This window comes from Convolutriloba macropyga, chromosome 6, assembly GCF_964194025.1.
Source record: "Convolutriloba macropyga chromosome 6, txConMacr16.3, whole genome shotgun sequence".
Lineage (NCBI taxonomy): Eukaryota > Metazoa > Xenacoelomorpha > Acoela > Convolutidae > Convolutriloba > Convolutriloba macropyga.
In genome coordinates, this window is record NC_134473.1 from 56,713,991 (window position 1) to 56,732,530 (window position 18,540).

The following is an 18,540-nucleotide window of genomic DNA, read 5'->3' on the forward strand; positions in this document are numbered from 1 at the left end:
CATCTGAATACTCTCAGGGCTTTTTCAATTAAAAGCAAAGAAAAAAACAGTCCTCTCTGGCAAAACGCCCGGCAGATCCAGACCCGCAAGCTGTGTATGATGCGCGGCCAAGAGCCCTGTTGGGTTCCGTTATGCGAGGACTTGCGGCACAGTGGTTTGAATCGCCAGCTCCTGGTCTAAATTGGAATGAGATCCAAGAACAGTTAATCAATAGAATTACTGATGCTAAGGATAAAAACAGAAAACATATCGAAGTATAAAACGGCAACCGGACAATCTTCCTAAAAATTTTATACACAGTTTAACAAAATCATTAGAAAAGAGATGGCCAGATTCTGAATTTAACACTAAAAATTGAACATTGAAACGCATGGGATTCGTGAGAGGTCTTGCTCTACCGTCACTTAAAAAAAAAGCACATCAGTTATTAATAGAAAACCCAGTCACAACGTGGCAACAATTGCAGGACCATGTAGCAAACAAAGACCTCCATCTAACAGTACAGACATCAAATAAGAAATTGATGAAATAAAAAATCAACTCAAAGAATTGAATAGTCTTCTTAAAGATCAAAGATAAACGAACAACAATCAGACAGATAATCCCAGGCTAAAACAAAATCAAACTAGGTTTCGGAAGTTCTGCAAACGTTCGAGTCGAGTCAAACAACCGCTTATTTCTTTAAATACAAAGATTACAAGGACGAGGATCGTTCACCTCCTCATTATCGAGAAAAATTTACTGATATATATAGGCGAAATTGCAGTCAGTTTTCTGGCCAAAATCGACAACAACCAATTAGGCAAAACAGATACCAAAATTACCCGCAAAACAGTAGCAACAATTATAATCAAAACCAAAGCAAACATAATCAAAATAGTTTCCCCTCACGTAGTAGACATCAGTCTGCACACCTATCAAGTCATTCTAACCAATCAAGAACCTATCATAATCAGAGTAGGTCACACGAACGACAAAAAATTAATAGATGTGGTAACAACAATTATCAAAGTAATCGATCCTATAGCCAAGATAGGCAAACGCAGAGTAATCAACAGTAAAATAAAAGATCACGAGACAGGGATCGCAATCGAGATGAACGCGATAGAATCCCCAACCGCTCTACTGAAAGAAACCATTCTAGGAACAGTAGTCGTGGACAACTTCTCCTCGAGTTCGCTTCGTCCTCGAGTTCACTTCGTTAATTGGACTCCAGGTGGTTACTACGTTGACGAGAACAACAAAGAAATCCAATTAAACTAACCAGGTCGCACCAGTTAACACTACTAACACAAAGAGTAAAGATCACTATTCACATATTATTTTAATTTACAGCAATCCATTGGAGACACATAAAAATAACGGTTTAGAAACAGAGTTTTCGCTAATTACTGGAGCCTGAAGCCAAAAGTTAACTATCATACATATCTTAAACACTTAATCTCTTAAACTGGCCTAACAATATTTAAATCTTCTTTTGATAAAGCAGGCAAATATCAAGTAGATGTTACCGCATGGGTATCGGCGAACAAAAGGATGTAAGACAAACTTATTGGGAATGGATTTTATTGTAAATACTGTAAATTCTATCGATAGATCTGCTCCAAAAACAGATCTTGTAACTCTTGAACAAAAACAGAATTGTAACTCTTGAACAATCCTTGCCATTAGCACCAAAATCAACCGGAGTCATATCGATCAGACCCCAAACGAATCTTTCCGGAAAAGAATTGCGTTTGTCATAGGAAGTAAGCTTCAGGACAAAGGTATCTACACCTACAATGTCCAATGATTCAGAAAAGAAAAAGAATTTTCCTAATTGCAAGGTTACCATACAAAAAAATGTCCAATTGGTCACACCTTAGAAGACATTGAAGAAAAAACAGGAACCCGAATTCTCGGTCGTTGATAACATAGCCTTCGTGAATCATCTAATGAATTGTGATATAAATTGGGATCAGATCTTCCATGTACGTGAAAAATATCAACAAAAAACAAGATTTCATTGAACTAACAAAAAAGAAAGAAAAACCTAAAAAATATGAAAAACGGAAACGTCAACAGGATTTCACGAACCAGTACAAATTAGAAACCGATTCTAACAATTAATAAAAAGATCTCTTCAGCCACAATTTGAATAACTGACGTTAGTATACGACCCATGGAATTACCCAAAGATCAATTTAAGGGTTTCACCAATGATGAATAAACCTTTTCCAAAAAGTTTAACTTCAGCGAAACTAAGGCAGTTGATGAAAGTTCTAATCCAAAACAAAGACGTGCATTCACAGCCCAAATATGATAAAGGAGAAATCAAACAAAAATTTAACGTCGAATTCCTATCAAATTCCAATCTTGCCAAACAGCAAAGAGGTCAAAAGCTAGAAGGTCGAAACAGAAGTCCAAACTAACATGCAGACCAACGTTGATGATGATGCACCAACTTGAGGTGTGGAAGTGATCGAATTACGAGAAGATGGAAGCAGCACTGCAAACAGCTCAGTTGTTTTGCCTCCGAAAGTTTTCTCTCTGACATGCTCATCGCCTTTTCAATCTCTTTTATATTCATCGCAATTTGCGGTTAATTTCTTACCTCAACAGCCTTATCGCCTTTTGCGATTTCTTTTCTACAACTGAGCTGACTGTAACTGTCAATTTTAATAAACTATGAGTTCTAAAACTTGATAAGTTCACTCAATATGTATATTAAATGACTTTTTTTACGATGCAATGTATTTCTTTTTTTAATCATTTTTTTCAATATACCCTTCAGTCAGCCAGGAAACTTAGCTGATTTGCTTAAATTAGTACTAGAAAAAGAGAAAGTAACACAAATAAAGTTTGGTGGAATTCGAAACTACCATCATTACTGTATTGAAATTGAACATTCGGACCGTGCATACCCCCTGACTATCGAATTATACGATAAAACAATCCGACAACCATTCGTGGATGGAAATATTTAGCACAAACAACGGAAAAAACTTTGAATTTGTAGTACAGTCACTGAACGGTCCCTAAGTTTTTTCCTATTTGCAATTTTTCAAAACTAGTTTTACGTAGTAACATCTATACAACGTTTTATATCTAAAGTAAAGTATTTAATCTAACAAAACAAAAAAAACACTAAAAACAAACAAAAAACAAAAACTAGTTTTACGTAGTAACTTTTATACAACGTTTTATATCTACAGTAAAGTATTTAATCTAACAAAACAAAAACAAACAAACAAAAACAAACAAAAACCCTTCACTAACTTAACTAACGTAGATGCATACCCTGATATTGTCTTACAAAAACTGGATCCATCTGAGGACGCTCGATGTTTTTTCAAATAAAAACAAAGAAAAATACAGTCCTCTCTGGGAACATGCCCTGCAGATCCAGACCCGCAAGCTGTGTATGATGCGCTGTGAAGAGCCCTGTTTGGTTCCGTTATACGAGGGCTAATTTAAGTTTAAAAATCGAACATTGAAATAAATGGAATTTTTGTGAGAAGTCTTTGCTCCACCATAACTTAGAGAAAAAGCACATCAGTTATTAATAGAAAACCCAGTCACAACGTGGCAACAATTGCAGGGTCATGGAGGAAATAAAGGTTTAAACTACTCAATGGTCAGTTAATTCACCGATACATCATCAATACAGACAGTACTAACAGTACAGACAACAAATAAGAAATTGATTAAATAGAAAATCAGCTCAAAGAATTGAAAAGTCTTCTTAAAGATCAATGATAAACGCCACCTACCCAAACAACAATCAGGCAGATAATCCCAGGTTTCAACAAAGCAAACTAGATTTTGTAAATTGCGCAAACATTTGAGCAACAATCATTTAGGCGAAACAGAAACCAAAATTACCAGCAAAATAGTAGCAACAATTATAATCAAAACCAAATCAGACATAATCAAAATAGTTTCCCCTCACGTAGTAGACATCAGTCTCCACACCTATCAAGTCAGTCTAACCAATCAAAACCTATCATAATCGGAGTAGGTCACAAGACCGACAAACAATTGATAGATATGGTAACAACAATTATCAAAGCAATCCTATAGCCAAGATAGGCAAACGCAGAGTAATCAACAGTAATAAAATGATAGATCACGAGATAGGGATCGCAATCGAGATTAACGCAATAGAATCCCCAACCGCTCCACTGAAAGAAACAATTCTAGGGACAGTAGTCGTGGACAATTTCCTCGAGTTCAATTCGTTAATGGGACTCCAGGTGGTTACTACGTTGACGAGAACAACAACGAAATCTATTTAAACTAACCAGATCTCCTCAGTTAACACTACTAATACAAACAATAAAGATCATTATTCTCATATTTATTTTAATTTACACCCCTCCGTCTGTGACACATAAAAGTAACGGTTTAGAAACACAGTTTTCGCTAATTACTGGAGTCTCAAGCCAATAGTTAGTTATCACTCTTATCATGAACTCTGCAAATTACACCATCTTGAACTTGAATATTCAAAAATCACACTATTGCAGGAAATGGTGATAAATTAAAACTTCTTGGCCAAATAAAATTTGAAACTTCTTTTGATACTGCATGCAAATATCAAGTAGATGTTACCGCATGGGTATCGGCGAATAAAAGGATGTAAGCCAAACCTATTGAGAATGGGTTTTATTGAAAATACTGCAAGTTCTATCGATAGATCTGCTCTAAATATAGATCTTAAATTCTTGCCCGGAATTTCTGTTTTAATTTCTAGTTTTCAAACAAAAAGCGATACATACATCAGTGTATTTAAAATTGTAACTCTTGAACAATCCTTGCCATTCGCACAAAAAAATCAACCGGAGTCATATCGACCAGACCCCCAAACGAATCTTTCCGGAAAGGAACTTCGTTTGTCATAGCAAGTAAGCTTCAGGACAAAGGTATCTACACCTACAATGTCCAATGATTCAGAAAAGGAAAAAGAATTTCCATTTTTGGTAAATAATCCTCAAAATTGCAATGTTACCATAAAAAACGGTCCAATTGGTCACACCTTAGAAGTCATTGAAAAAAAACAGGAACCCGAATTCTCGGTCGTTGATAACATAGCCTTCGTGAAACATCTAATGAATAGTGATACAAGTTGGGATCAGATCTTCCATGTAACTGAAAAACAAAGCCCCCAAAACAAGATTTCATTGAACTAACAAAAAGGAAAGAAAAACCTAAAAAAATGTGAAAAACGGTAAAGTCTACAGGATTTCACGAAACAGTACGAATTAGAAACCGATTTTAACAATTATTTAAAAGATCTTAAACCATAATTTGAAAAGCTGACGATAGTATACGACCCATGGAACTACCCAAAGATCAATTTAAGGGTTTCATCAATGAGAATCAAACCTTCACAAAAAAGTTTAACTTCAGCGAAACAGAGATCAAAAATGAGAAAGTAATGCAGTTGATGGAAGTCCTAATAAAAAAGACGTGCATTCAGAGCACAAATATGATGAAGGAGAAATCAAGCGAAAAACTCATGTCGAACTTTTACCAATTTTCAATCTTGCCAAACAGCAAAGAGGTCAAAAGCTAGAGGTCGAAACAGAAGCGAAACTAACATGCAGACCAACGTTGATGATGATGCCCCAGTTGAGGTGTGGAAGTGATCGAAATACGAATAGATGGAAGCAGCACTGCACACAGCTCAGTTGTTTCGCCTCCAGTGTTTTTTCTCTGACGTTCTCATCGTCTTTTCAAACTCTTTTATATCTATCGTCATTTGCGGTTAGTTTTTTACTTCAACAGTCATATCGCCTTTTGCGATTTCTTGTCTACAACTGAGCTGCCTGTAATTGTCTATTTTATAAAACCATAAGTTTTGAAACTTGATAAGTCCACTCAATCTGTATATTAAATAATATTTTATTACAATGCAGTGTATTTCTTTTTTTAATCAATTTTTCGATCCGGGTATTAGACCAGCTAGAAATAAGCAGACAATTAATCCCACAAATTGGACACATACTTTTAAGCGTTATTAACCACTACACTTAGCAACCGCCAAACAAATTAAAGCGCGCTTAGGCTAACAATATATTAGCTTTTGAGCCCCTAGTTTTCTAATTTTTAAACGAGCTTCAGTTTAGGCCTGGATTATCCAGGACCAAGTCCAAACTAGAACTGGAACTAAATATGAGTAGGCCTCACTAATACTGCTCAAATTCCCTGCTCTTTGACTGACATTTGCAACTCAGGCGGACTACTAAAAGCAATGCAGGTGCATCTAAAGAAAAGTAATAGATTCCCCCACAAACTTCAAGGTTAAAAGAGCAGAAGGGGAAGAATTAAGGCGCCTACGCAATGATGAAACAAGCTCAAAGGCTCCCGTTTTTTAAATTTTTTAATGGAAGAACGATAATACTTTCCTGAGATTAGCAGAGTTAATTCTCTCTATGAACGTGTACAGCAGAGTTTCACTATGAACGTGTACATGATTTTCCGCCCTCTATCGGCCCAAACGGAGCTGAGAATAACTTTTTAAGATAGTTCTGTGAAAAAGGGGAAAAGAATTTGATTGAAATTCGTCAGACTGCAGACAACAGTCGTCTTCCTTATTTGAGATAAATCTTGAAAAGTGTTCTAGTTTAAACATGAAGAAAACAAATCCCCAGCTCATGTCGATTTGACTACTCAACAGGTAATTAGTAAGCGTATAAATTTTTGTTCATTATGTTTTAAATTATCTCGTTCAGCCCTCCATTCTTTAAATTGAGACTTATAGCACAAACTGGTCTTCGGCATACATCTTTGCCTTCGCTTTGTTATATCTTTTGTCAAGTTAGATCGGCATACATAAAGAGATCCTGTATTGTGTGATCTGTAGCAGCCCGCTTTAATTTGATAAAACAATGTAATTTGGCTGCGAAACTCACTAATGTAGCCGTTTTACCTAAAAAAGAGTGCAAAGTAGAAGGAAGCTTTCAACAACTAAACATTTTGTCAATATTGACAACTTTTAATTTACTAGATAATTTAAAGTAATTAAGACTATTGAAATTGAGTTTTATGTATGAGGTTTGGTAGCATTTGTCACCTAATCTCGAGATAAAGAATGCAGAATGTCAAAAGAGAAATAAATAAGAACTCTATATTTTAAACTTCTTTATTGATTTTTTTTTCAAAAGGAGACAAGATAGTGTAAGTGCAACCAAATCTCTAAGTCACAAATCTGCTTCTGATGGCTACGTGTTAGAAAGACTTTCACACAGAAAACTGTATATTGTTACCGCTTTTTACTGCTATAGACATCTTTGAATTGAAAAACGTGTTTCACATTTTACGGGGAGAACTTTAGGGTCGAATGAACATTATCAATATTACTCGTTATCATTCATAGTAAAGTAAAGTCTTTAGCATTTTACAGTATCTTTGGTAGGTTACGTAGCACAATGGTGAGGTCTCAGTATCAATGATGCAAAACTTGGTAGGGAATGTGAACAAAAATAGTTTAATATAACAAAAAGGTTCACGTTTCTGGCTCATCAATCCTTCTGTGCTTTCAGAACCTAACAACATTCTCTCGCTTCCCTTCAGTTAACAATGACAGTCAAGGGTCAGTCCGAAGCCCCGATCGTCGCTCGTCTTCTGGAACCCGAAGACCTCTGAGCTTACATGGGACTCCAAAATTAGAACAGTGCATCAACAACCACCCAAAACTCACAGCAACTTCAAGTCTTAAACTACAAAACCAGTTTTCAGATCCAATCAATTCCAATCACAACCAAACCTCGGTCGGATCAATTCCTGCAATTGAAGAACGGAATGGTGTATCTTTTCAAACACGCTCTAATCAATTTTTAACCTCAGAAAACGGTGAAAATTTCAGTTATTTCAACAACTCTGCCTCGTTGTGTTTCAACTGTGATTTTTGTAAAGAGCGTTTGAAAAAGAAACATCGCGGTAAGATTTCGAGAATATCTCATCCGTTCAACGATTTAGCTGTCAGTAAACTCGTGTTTTTGATAACATTTACCAAAGAGTATTTGCAAGTTAGTACAAAGCTTCAGAAAATGAGATCAAAATACCCCAGCTGTGGTATTTACGGTTGTCCTGTATCGCCGAAAGAGGTGTTGATATCGGTGACAAGAGAAATTCCGAGATCAAAAGTTGGCATCAATTTCAAGCATCATGATCGCAGGACCAAAGATGAAGATGATAATTTGTTCCAGGCACAGAATCTTTCAGGAAACATTCCCGTCTGCTTTTCAGTCCGTAAGTACTCTTTATTTTGCTAACAGAAAAAGTTATTCTTCCCTATCAGAATAGTCTAGAACACCTATCAGAAAAGTCTATCCAGCCAATAACGCAAGGGATGAACTAGCAAGATTGCCAGACGCTGATTATTCTGTTATCATTCTCATCATTTATTCGTCTTTTATCATTTTCGAGGTAAAAATTTGCCATTTGGGCATTAAAAATGTTAAAAAACGATAAAAGAGACATTCTTCTATGAGTCAATATAGATACATTTGATGCTATAATTGAAGGAATATTAAGACAGTAGTAATTAATTGCTCTCAAACGAAGTTTGTAGCAATTATATTAGTCCTGTTGGTCTTTTTTTATGCGATTTTTTGTCTGACCATTTGACTTTTCGTCATTTAAAATGGGATCAACAGGTAGCGTCGAGACGGCATTAAATTTTATTAGCGGACCCTAGCCGCGTTTAGTAGTCCTTCAAGTGTGGTGAAGCTACTGGGAAGGCCGTAATCTAAGGTTAAAAGTTCATATTTAGGAGAAAATGTTGCAATTTTCGTTTTTTTTCGTCATTTTTTTGATTTTTTGCTGGGCCAGTCTAAAATTGAGACTGACTAGATGGATTTTTTTATCGGCCATTGGTTAGTTTTCATTATTACTTTTTAAATTTATAGGCATTTTTTTGATCAAATTTTTAGGCATATTTTTTAGGTTTCTCAAGCCTCAAGAGCCATGGAACCTCCTCTTGGGGTTTAATAATACGTTACTGCATTAGATCTAATTGAATGCTTCTCAAGAATTTAATATCACGAATTAAATCAAATTTTTTTAAAATTTTTTTGAATTTCGATCTTTTTTTCCGGCACCTCATCCAAGTTACGTCCTCTAAAGCTTGATGATAAGCTACTGCTTGATTGGTAGAGCTAATAGAATGACTATCAACATTTTAATGACTCAAGTTTTAGCAATTTTGTGATAAAATACAATTTTTTCAAATTTTTTTAAAAATTATTATCATGTTCCAATTTCAGGGATCTTTATAAACCAGTGAAAAAAACTAAGGCTTGAAATAGGGATACAAGATAGTGTCTGAGATATTGAAATTGTGCTGAAGATTTTATTGTCACAAATTGTGGAGAAATTTTTGTTAAAACTTGCAATTGTTTTCAAAATTTTTTAAAACTTTTGTCCTTTTCTATGTTTAACGATCATTACTGGCCAACAAAACTTTTTAGGTCTAGCAGATGGTCTACATGACAGCTCTCCAGAGAAAAAAAATAGGTTTGAACATTTTTTTCACTGCGAAATCTGGAAGTTTTGTACTTTTCAGTTTATTCTATATGATTTATATACTAACAAGGCTAGAAAAGTAGAAGTTGGAGAGTTGAATCTCATCATTGAAAATATCTCGCTCTCGCTTCTCTGTTGGTTGGGAATTCTGTCCTTTGCTTTCTCGTTCACGTTTTATCTCTTTCATGCACTATCTATCTCTCTCTTCCCTTAACTCTTTTCTTGATGCCGCTTTTCAGCTGATGTTATATGGCGTGATGTCAAGATCTATTATCCTGATTTACTTTGTATCATGGCAGGAAAATTTTATCATAAATGACTTAAGTAGCACCTTTTAGGAAATCACTGTTAATTGCGCGCAAACTAAGTTTGCAACAATTATATATATCCTGTTGGTCTTTTTTTACGCGAGTTTTCGCTTGACCGAATTTTTGTCTGACCCATTTGATTTTTCGTCCTCCTCAGAACCGGCTCAGTTCACTTAGAGCCTTTTAGCTCTGAAGTCTCCCAGTATGCGATTCACAGAAAATTTTTTAGAGACTTATACTCATGGTGTGAGGGGCTGTTTTTAGAAATTGACCCCATCGTTAACCTCCCCCCCCCCTTGTTGAACCACCCCAAGCCCCCCCGCTGCGTTGAAACCCCCCCCCCTGCTGCGCTCACCTCACGCCCCTTCAAATAAACTAAAACTAGCCTCACTAAAGCATGGCTAGCACCTCACGAAGCCAATTGCTCGCTGGTTGTTTGAGAGCAATTCGGCCGACGTTAGTTGGTCATGTTCTTTAGGGAAGCTTTAGAATCAAATTGTATGCAACTGTCGTCCAGTTGAATCAAACTGTACATTTTCGTTCAGTATCGTTAATTTGATTTGTTGTGCACTTGATTGCACCTCGCCCTCAAATAAGCAAAGTTTTTTTTCCATAAATTGTACGACCTCAATGTACAAAGAAACAACAGCAAAATCAGTAGTGCTAGGAGAGGTATTTTGGGGGTAGATACGCACTCAAGGGACACGTTGGTGATAGATAGGAGGGTTTGTTAGGTAGGTGATGTCTGTAGATTGGGATTAGATAAGGAGGGATTCAAGTGGTTTCAAACATTTCAAAGTTACCAACTCAGCTTGAGAACTACCAACAGTTCCTCATTAGTGTACCCTACAAGCTAAGCTACTGCTAAAGTTCAATGTTCGAAAATAGATGTGAAAGTACAAGAGCGGAGGAAAATGGTTAAATATAAATAATTTCAAAGTTCAAGCCTAAAACAATTTTCATTCAAATAAAGAACACAGCCTATGGAACTCCAGAAACTTCTCAAAGAGTCGTGTAAAATAAACCCTAAATCAGAAATATCAAAAAGAGAGTTCTAAAAATATGGGAATCACCAACAGGAAGAAAATTGAATGTCTTACAGAACTCGTGTTTTGAAATAAGAGGACACACATTTCAGTTTGCGGGTGTTTTCAGGTAAATAGGGAGGAAGGTTAGCTTGGTGAGGGGGTTAGGTATAGATGGGATTTGGTGGGTGGGTGCAGGTGGGGAGGGATGAACGGGAAGGGTTGATCGATGGGTAGAGGGTAGGTAGTTATGGCCAGGGGGTAGTTAGGTGGGGGAAGGTTGTAGACTGAATGGTGGGGCGGGCGGTAGTTAGGTGGGGTTGGAAGTAGGTAGGTTGGGTGGGTAGGGAGTAGGACGGGGTAGTTAGGTGGGATTAGGAAGGTGGGGGATCTTGCACATTGCCTATTTACATAATGACCAAGCATTACCTAATCACTATATATTAGTAACTAAGCTACTGCTAAATTCCAATGTTCGCAAACAGAATTCACGTTCTAAAACAGAAGTCAATGTTTAAAAAACAAAAGTCAAAGTACAGGTCATGAAGAATTATGCTTCAGCTGAAAAAAAAAAGAAAACGGTAGAATCCCAATACTCTTCTTTGAGTTCTCAGAATATCCCAATACTCTAAAAAACCTTTAGAATACAAGTATTCTTTTTCGAGGCTTAAAAACCTTTAGAATACTAATACTCCTCTTCGATTCCTAAAAACGTTTATAATACCAATACTCTTTATCGATTCACAAAAACCTGTAGAATGTCTGTACTTTTGATACTTCCGTTTCAAACTTGAATAAATTCCTCCGATGTTTGTTTAATATTGAAAACCGTTTTCCAGCCTCTTGTGAGAAAAAGTTTTGTATTTCTTTTGTTACTTCGTCAAATTTTTTTGCTTCTTTTTTCAAATCTGTTTACACCTTTTTGCTGTCTCGGAACGATTTATGCGCAAAAACCACTCGTTTTGTATCTGCTTTTAGCTTGTTTTCAGCATATTGCCCTGGTATTTACATGCGGCTTTGAGGTTTACAATTTTCAATGACTCTTCGAGTCTTAAAAACCAAGACCTGTACCTAATAGTTTCAACTTGGCATCAATAAAAATAAGAACCTCAATTTTGCTATGTAATTAAGGCACCTCAATTTTCTGTTATAAACCTTTGTTTGAGGTCTCTCAAAACTGGGATTGAACGATGCCACTAAAATGCCTCTGGATACATTCGGCTTGATTGAAATTATGCCAGATGAACGGAAGCTGCGACAATTATTCTCAGGAAAACAAAACTTGTCCGATCTCAAATTCTCGGCTTCTAATCAGAGCGACTGCTTCCCTCTCGTTGTTTACGATCACCACTTCCCCACATTTCAGGACCACTTCATTCGAGGCATGAACGTGAACAGTCACGCATTGCTGACTAAAGCTATCTGCAGCATTATCAAAAACAAGATTCGACAAAAGCAGCAGAATGACAAATTGAGCAATCAATAACTTGTGAACGCTGTATTCGGTTTATGGTATTTCTCCTTTTTGAAACCGATATAATTAATGATATAATTACAAGAAGAATTTTGCCGGTAGATATACAAATAATCAACTCATAACTTAAGTTTATCAATTAGAGACCGATATAGATAACTACTGACAACATTCTTTCCAAATTAGGATTTTTATGTTTAGTTAATTTATCTGAAGAACTCCAACTCTTTTCTATACTCCAAGATTTTAATTATATTGAGGTTCCATTTTTTTCGATTTTAGATATAATTTAGATTGACCGCAATATTGAAATGCGACAAAATGGCAGAATCCGGGGCCCTTAATTTTGCTATTGAAAAATCTAAACAGGCTTGACTGGTTTAATCAGTTCATAGTATGCAGTGTTCTAGAGAAATCTCAAGCCAGAATATTATTGGCAAGGTTGCTCACTTCTCCGGGATTTTGTCTCGCTCGCCATATTTTTAAGAGATTTAGTCTTTACTTGAGGTTCGGAGAAATTCATAAACTTTTTTTTTTCAAATATACAATTGTTCATATATGGGCAATTCATTAATATGTATTGTTTATTCTAACTTCAGCTTATGTTATTAATTGTTCCTACCCCACCTGTGGGGGGAGGAACTATACACACAAATGGTTTTTTTTGTTGAGACAATTGTGGCCCATCTATATATTAATCGTAGAGAAATTTGAGTGGCACATTAAAACGCTCGCCCAGTGCAGAATCCAAAATTTATTTTTTTTTGAATTTCGTTTTTTTTTCTAGGAGTTATCGAGGTTTAATATTTTTAGTGAAAACAGGATATTTGGTTCACTTTGTTTACTTTTATTGTAAATTCTGTTCGAAACAACATTTTTTTCTATAAAAAATAATAGTTCAAACTTACACTTCACGCTATAAAATGCATCAATTTGGTGTTCCTAATGGACGAAAAGCGATTGAAAAAGACTTGTTCTGTTCTCATAGGCTCGTAGAGATGTTTACAATCAAAATTTCTAAGTCTATCTGAGAGCTGTTTTTTAGAAAACTTTCTACTTTTCTGTTTTTTTTTTTTGAAGTCACTTAGAGAATAGTCACCTTTCATATCGAGGTTCCGTTAATGCAAACCTCATATCCAGTCCAATGATGACCAACGAACAGAAAATTAGCTTTCAAGGAATCGCACGTATTTTCTGGCTGCGGCTCTGAGTTGTCGTAATTTTTAATGAAAATTTACTTTTCGTTTTCAGTGCTTTGGGTAGACAGCTATTGGCTGTTAAGATTTTTTAAAAAAAATTCAAAAAAAATGAACGTTAACCAATCTCAAACTTAATTTTGTGAATTTTAAGCCAGTCTCAGTAACGACAAGAGCGCATTCCTTTCTACTGGGACCAAAATTTATCTGGTTAGCCGTTTTATTTTCTAACTATTCGTTTCACAATTTCGATGCGACGAGTTTTCATATAGTTTTTTTTTAATTTTGGATATTTTTTCATAACTTTGGTTTCTTTTGAAATCTTATCACATTATCATTATATTTATAGTTAATATTGGCTCAGACAAGACGTTAAATGATCCATGGAGAAAGTTTTCAGAGAAAAGCTTATGAATTAAATGGCTTCGACACTTTTTCCTCGCATTTTTCTACTGAATTTTTGGTTTTTACTTGTATTTGTTATTGTTTTCGTAGACATAAGACTTATTCTTATGTCTCATTGATAACTTATGAGTGACGAACAGCATTGTCTTCCCATCGAGGCATAACTTAGCGTCTTTGTTAACTTCCATTGAAAGCTGTTGAATTCAATGACGTTGATACTACGGGATTTTAAAAAAAAACTTCGATGTTTTAATTTTTTTTCATATTTGTCGATTTTTTGAAGTCGTATGACTAAGGAAAGAGGAAACTCAATGCTGTTAAAAAATTAATTTGAAATGGAGACGTTTTCATACTTTTCTTTAAATTGGTTTTTGATTTTGCTGTTTTTGCTGTTTTTTAATCTTCATTTAGTCGTAAAATGCTAAGAGCTCTCGAAAGCTTCTTTTCCAGGATTGAATAAATGATGTTACCCTTTGCAGTCAGTTCATAGCTAATAGTCCTAAAGTTTAAGATAATCGTTTTCTAATTTGTTTTTCAGTTTTTGTTGTTCTTTTCGTCAACTTGTAACTTATTCTCATCATTGAGAGGTGCCAACCAATTCCTTGCAATTAAAAAATTAAAATATCTATTGATATTATATCGTAACTGATGTTTTGTTTGTTAATTTGCGTTTTCATAAATATTTTGAGTGTTTGTTTTTCCTCTTTTAGCACATTCGCGAAATGGCAGAGCCCAAACATTTTTAAATAAAGCCCAAATGAACTTTATTAATTGTTCAGTATTAGCTGAATTAGTATATATATTATTTGGAATAAAAAACAATATACTCATATAAAAGTTGATCCTTTTAATGCCTTCAAAAGCTTATGTTTTCGCAAATGGGTCTAAAATTTCTTGAGTTTTTCTGCATCTTTAGTCCGTTTCTATGGCTTAGTCTAACCAAAGACAGGTCCTATCATTTTCGTAATGACGTTTTAGTAATTTTATCAAAAAATACTTTGTTGAAAGCGAATGATTTTCGAGACGTTTGAAATTAATTGGTTTAAAAAATAATGATTGATTTTTGAATTTCGCCTTTTTGTTTCCTTTAACTTGTTACTTAGTCTCATTAAGGAAAATTCCCACCTGCTGTATAGTTAAAATAAAAGAAAATTTATGCAGTTAATTTTTTATCTGATTGCATTTGACGTTGTTTACTAGGTGCTCTTAAATTTAGATATTAAGTTCTTGCTGTTGACTTAATTTTTTTAGTTTTTGCTTATTTTGTTTGTTTTTTGTTCTCGTAGTCGTTTTACTGGCAGATTTTGTCAGCGCTGTAATGAGGCATGGAATACTTAGTAGTTTGGTTGTATTATGCAATTCAATTAGCAGTTTGGTTGTGTAATAATTTTTAAAAATTTTAAACATCTATTTTTGATTATCTCTTCATCTGGTTGACAATTATGTCAAACGAAAGTTACTTTCAACCAGCACATTTGTTTCATAACATTTTACTTGAGTATTTTTAGGCAACAGCAGAGAAACATAAATCGACTGACATCGGATGAATTGCTCTCGAACAACTGGCGAGGCAGAAAATTCAGGCGGGAGTGTCTAGAGAAACTTTTATGGTGCAAAAAAATTTTGATTAGAGGTGTCCGAACCCGCCACATCTCATAAGAGTTGTTGTCATTATCCACTACGCTACATTCGCAATGTACGTTCATCTCCCACAATCCGTTTTGATTTAGCAGCAGATGTAATTTCCGGGTGCACTCAATTCAATTCACTAAACAAATCAAAAATTCAAGCGTGAAAAGTCTTGCTCGATGTGAAATTGAAATGTTGTAGAAGAAAACGGTCACGAGAAAATTTTGCTCAAGGACAAACACGTTGACGATAACTGCTTCAAACTTCGTTCGAGAGCAATTAAAAATTATCAGCAAAACGCTGTTCATGTTTTAATTTCGTAATGGGATTTTTTGTTGTCTTTTGGAATGCGTCTTCGTAAGTTGGGAGAATCGTTTTCAACTTCAGAGACGTTAATTGCCTCTAATTTATTTGAAACTTTTCTCATGTCATTTCAAAAGGTTTCTTAGTTGTCTCGCTTTTTCTATTAGGAGTCAAATCGAGTTTAAGCAGGAGCGCCAATTTGTTGTCTGTGGGGTTTTCCAGTGCTTTTGTTGATATTGAAGACGTTGACAGTAAAATTACGCAAAAATGCATAACTGCGCTTTTATCAACATTTGATAATTTCGAAATCTTACTGACATATTGGTCTTTCTTATTTGGCTATATAAAAATCGATCGCATGTTAAGTGAAGAGTATATGTTTCCTTCATTTCATTAGTGAGACCATCAAGTTTCGAAAACTCTCAGTTTGGCTTTCATTCGGATTTAATTTTATCCGGATTTGATTTCCTGAATTGACCTGCGTTATTTTTCAAGACCTTCGATTTCCCCGGAGTCATCTTTGGTGAACTATCTAAGTCAGGTTGTCCAGACCACCTAGAAACTACGAGACAAAGAGTCAAAAGCACCGAACGAAAATCGATCGAACGAAAAGTCCCATAAAACCACTGGGCAAATATATTTCCTACAAACCTTGTCTGTGAGCAATTTAAAAATATAGACATGAAATACAATTTTTCAAATCTTATGCGGGAACAATTACCTTTCTCCCTTTGAACACGTTTTTCAGTAGCTGTTGTGAATAAGCTCATGCATGTTTTAACATAGACATTGATGCGTATAGATTAGTAATATGTCGACTAGCGTAAGTCAAATGTCAGCTACACATGATCCTACAAAATGTTGAGAGCTGCAAGTATCAGTTTCGTGACAATGATCGAGTCACTGTAAAAATCTGGCTTTAACCGATAACCTCGCAGCGGTTCGAGTTGCCAGCCAGAATTTCGAAGACTTTAGCAGGAGCCGCGTCACCTTGCTTGAAACATGAACTTGCAAGTTTGAAGTATGGCATTGCAATGATCTGGCATTTTAAAGCTTGCACGTACAAGTATCAAGGATATAATTCCTGATATTTACAACATCACGCATCTGAGGATGTACTCAACCCATTCCGGCAATAATTGCTAGTGAATTGCAACAAGTAAATATGTTAACCGTTTAGTACCCAAATCTAAAGATTTCATGACTTCGGTTTTAACCACAATGGACCTCAAAACTCTAGAATTGTTATTTTAATGATAGAGCGGTTCAACCAAAACACGAAACTGAAAACTCGAACTATAGAATTCTTTGGAATCAAAAATAATTTTCAGAAATAGTGAATGCAATAAATTATTATTAGCTAAAACTGATTACTGCAATAAAACCACTGAAAGCAACGATATTATTCAAAATCAGTTCTGTTTCGGTACGGGACAAGCATATCTTTCTGCGCTCATTGTTAACTTATATGATAAGGGGACTAAAGGGATGTGGAAAAATTATTCCAATAAATTAAAGCCAAGAACGAAATATCTGTTTATAATAGATTGTTCACACATCAGTTGCTTGGTGACTATTTTCATTTTCATTTTCGTTAACTTCGCCGTCTGCCAATGTTGAACAGATACTTGATATTCTCGTATTCTCAACTTCAAAATCAACAGCCGTCCCGTCTGAATAATTCGAAAAAACCTCCACTAAAGATATCAAAACGTAATCACGGAACACTTCCAACTGTAACAAAATCAGTTCCTTCTCGTATTCATAATTTTCATTCTGCTCATCTAAGCTGCCCAATCTGGTAGTCAACGTATCAATGTACAGTCCAACCAGATCGTGGACGGCTTTAATTGGGATGGACCGATTGCCGAATTTGCTAATCATTGCCAGATCCTGCAGAGTAGAAAAATTAAACTTTTGTTACAAAAACATGATCACAAAAGTAAGATAGACTATTCAAACTAAAAACGCCAAATGCAATGACTTTTTCCCCAAAACCGCAACTCCATTTGAAAACTAACGGTTACTAACGACATCGAAAATTTCATGAATTAAATATTGATGACGAACGCGCCAATTTTGAATAAAAAATATTAGTTAAGTTTAGAAACATTGGCAAAAAGTTGTAACAACAGCAATCAGAAAAAGGAAACCAAAATTCAAGCTTCTTGATTTTCTTTTGTACATCGACCTAAAAACTAGCAGCACTTAATCAGTTGAGGAAACTTTGTCAAAAGGTTTGTTAACATAAATATCAGGTACTGATTAATACAACAGATTTAGAAATGTCCTTAAACCGAATAGTAAGAGTAGCTTAGCTTCACCTGGCATATCGGCATGAGCAGTCGGAAGAATGAGATTGAAATGGGACAAACGGCAACCGAGTCCTCCGATTCACTAGCCAGACTAAGCAGGTCTATTCCAATATCGTCCATGGACTTGAGAAAAAGAGTCAGCTGTTCCGATTGAGATTCGGGTGTGCCTTCGAACTTTACACAGTCCCAGTTGGAGTCGAGCGGTGACTTTTCACTTAGCGTCTAAAATAGCGAATTAATCACTAGGGAATGTGGTAAATTGTGGAAGTTTATAGAAAAGAAGTGCTGAAAGTTTAGAATTCATGTTAAGAACGCGTGAGCAAGATTGGCCGAGGGTTTGGAAAATATGTCAAGAATGTATGGAAATTATGTAAT

At 35.4% G+C, this 18,540-nt stretch overlaps 2 protein-coding genes across 2 annotated transcripts in view; one reads left to right on the forward strand and one right to left on the reverse strand.

The window, feature by feature from the left end:
• LOC142341357 (uncharacterized) overlaps positions 1-12,329 on the forward strand; it is a 39,788-nt gene extending 27,459 nt beyond the window's left edge. Inside the window, exons 5-6 of the mRNA XM_075392285.1 lie at positions 7,527-8,235; positions 12,010-12,329. Coding sequence (XP_075248400.1) covers positions 7,527-8,235; positions 12,010-12,329 — 1,029 coding nt within the window. The remainder of the gene's footprint in view (positions 1-7,526; positions 8,236-12,009) is intronic.
• Positions 12,330-17,128: 4,799 nt separating this feature from the next.
• Positions 17,129-18,540, reverse strand: part of LOC142341068 (exocyst complex component 8-like) — a 41,364-nt gene continuing 39,952 nt past the window's right edge. Inside the window, exons 8-9 of the mRNA XM_075391919.1 lie at positions 18,175-18,387; positions 17,129-17,743 (exon numbers count right to left, since the gene is read on the reverse strand). Coding sequence (XP_075248034.1) covers positions 17,402-17,743; positions 18,175-18,387 — 555 coding nt within the window. The 3' untranslated portion in view covers positions 17,129-17,401. The remainder of the gene's footprint in view (positions 17,744-18,174; positions 18,388-18,540) is intronic.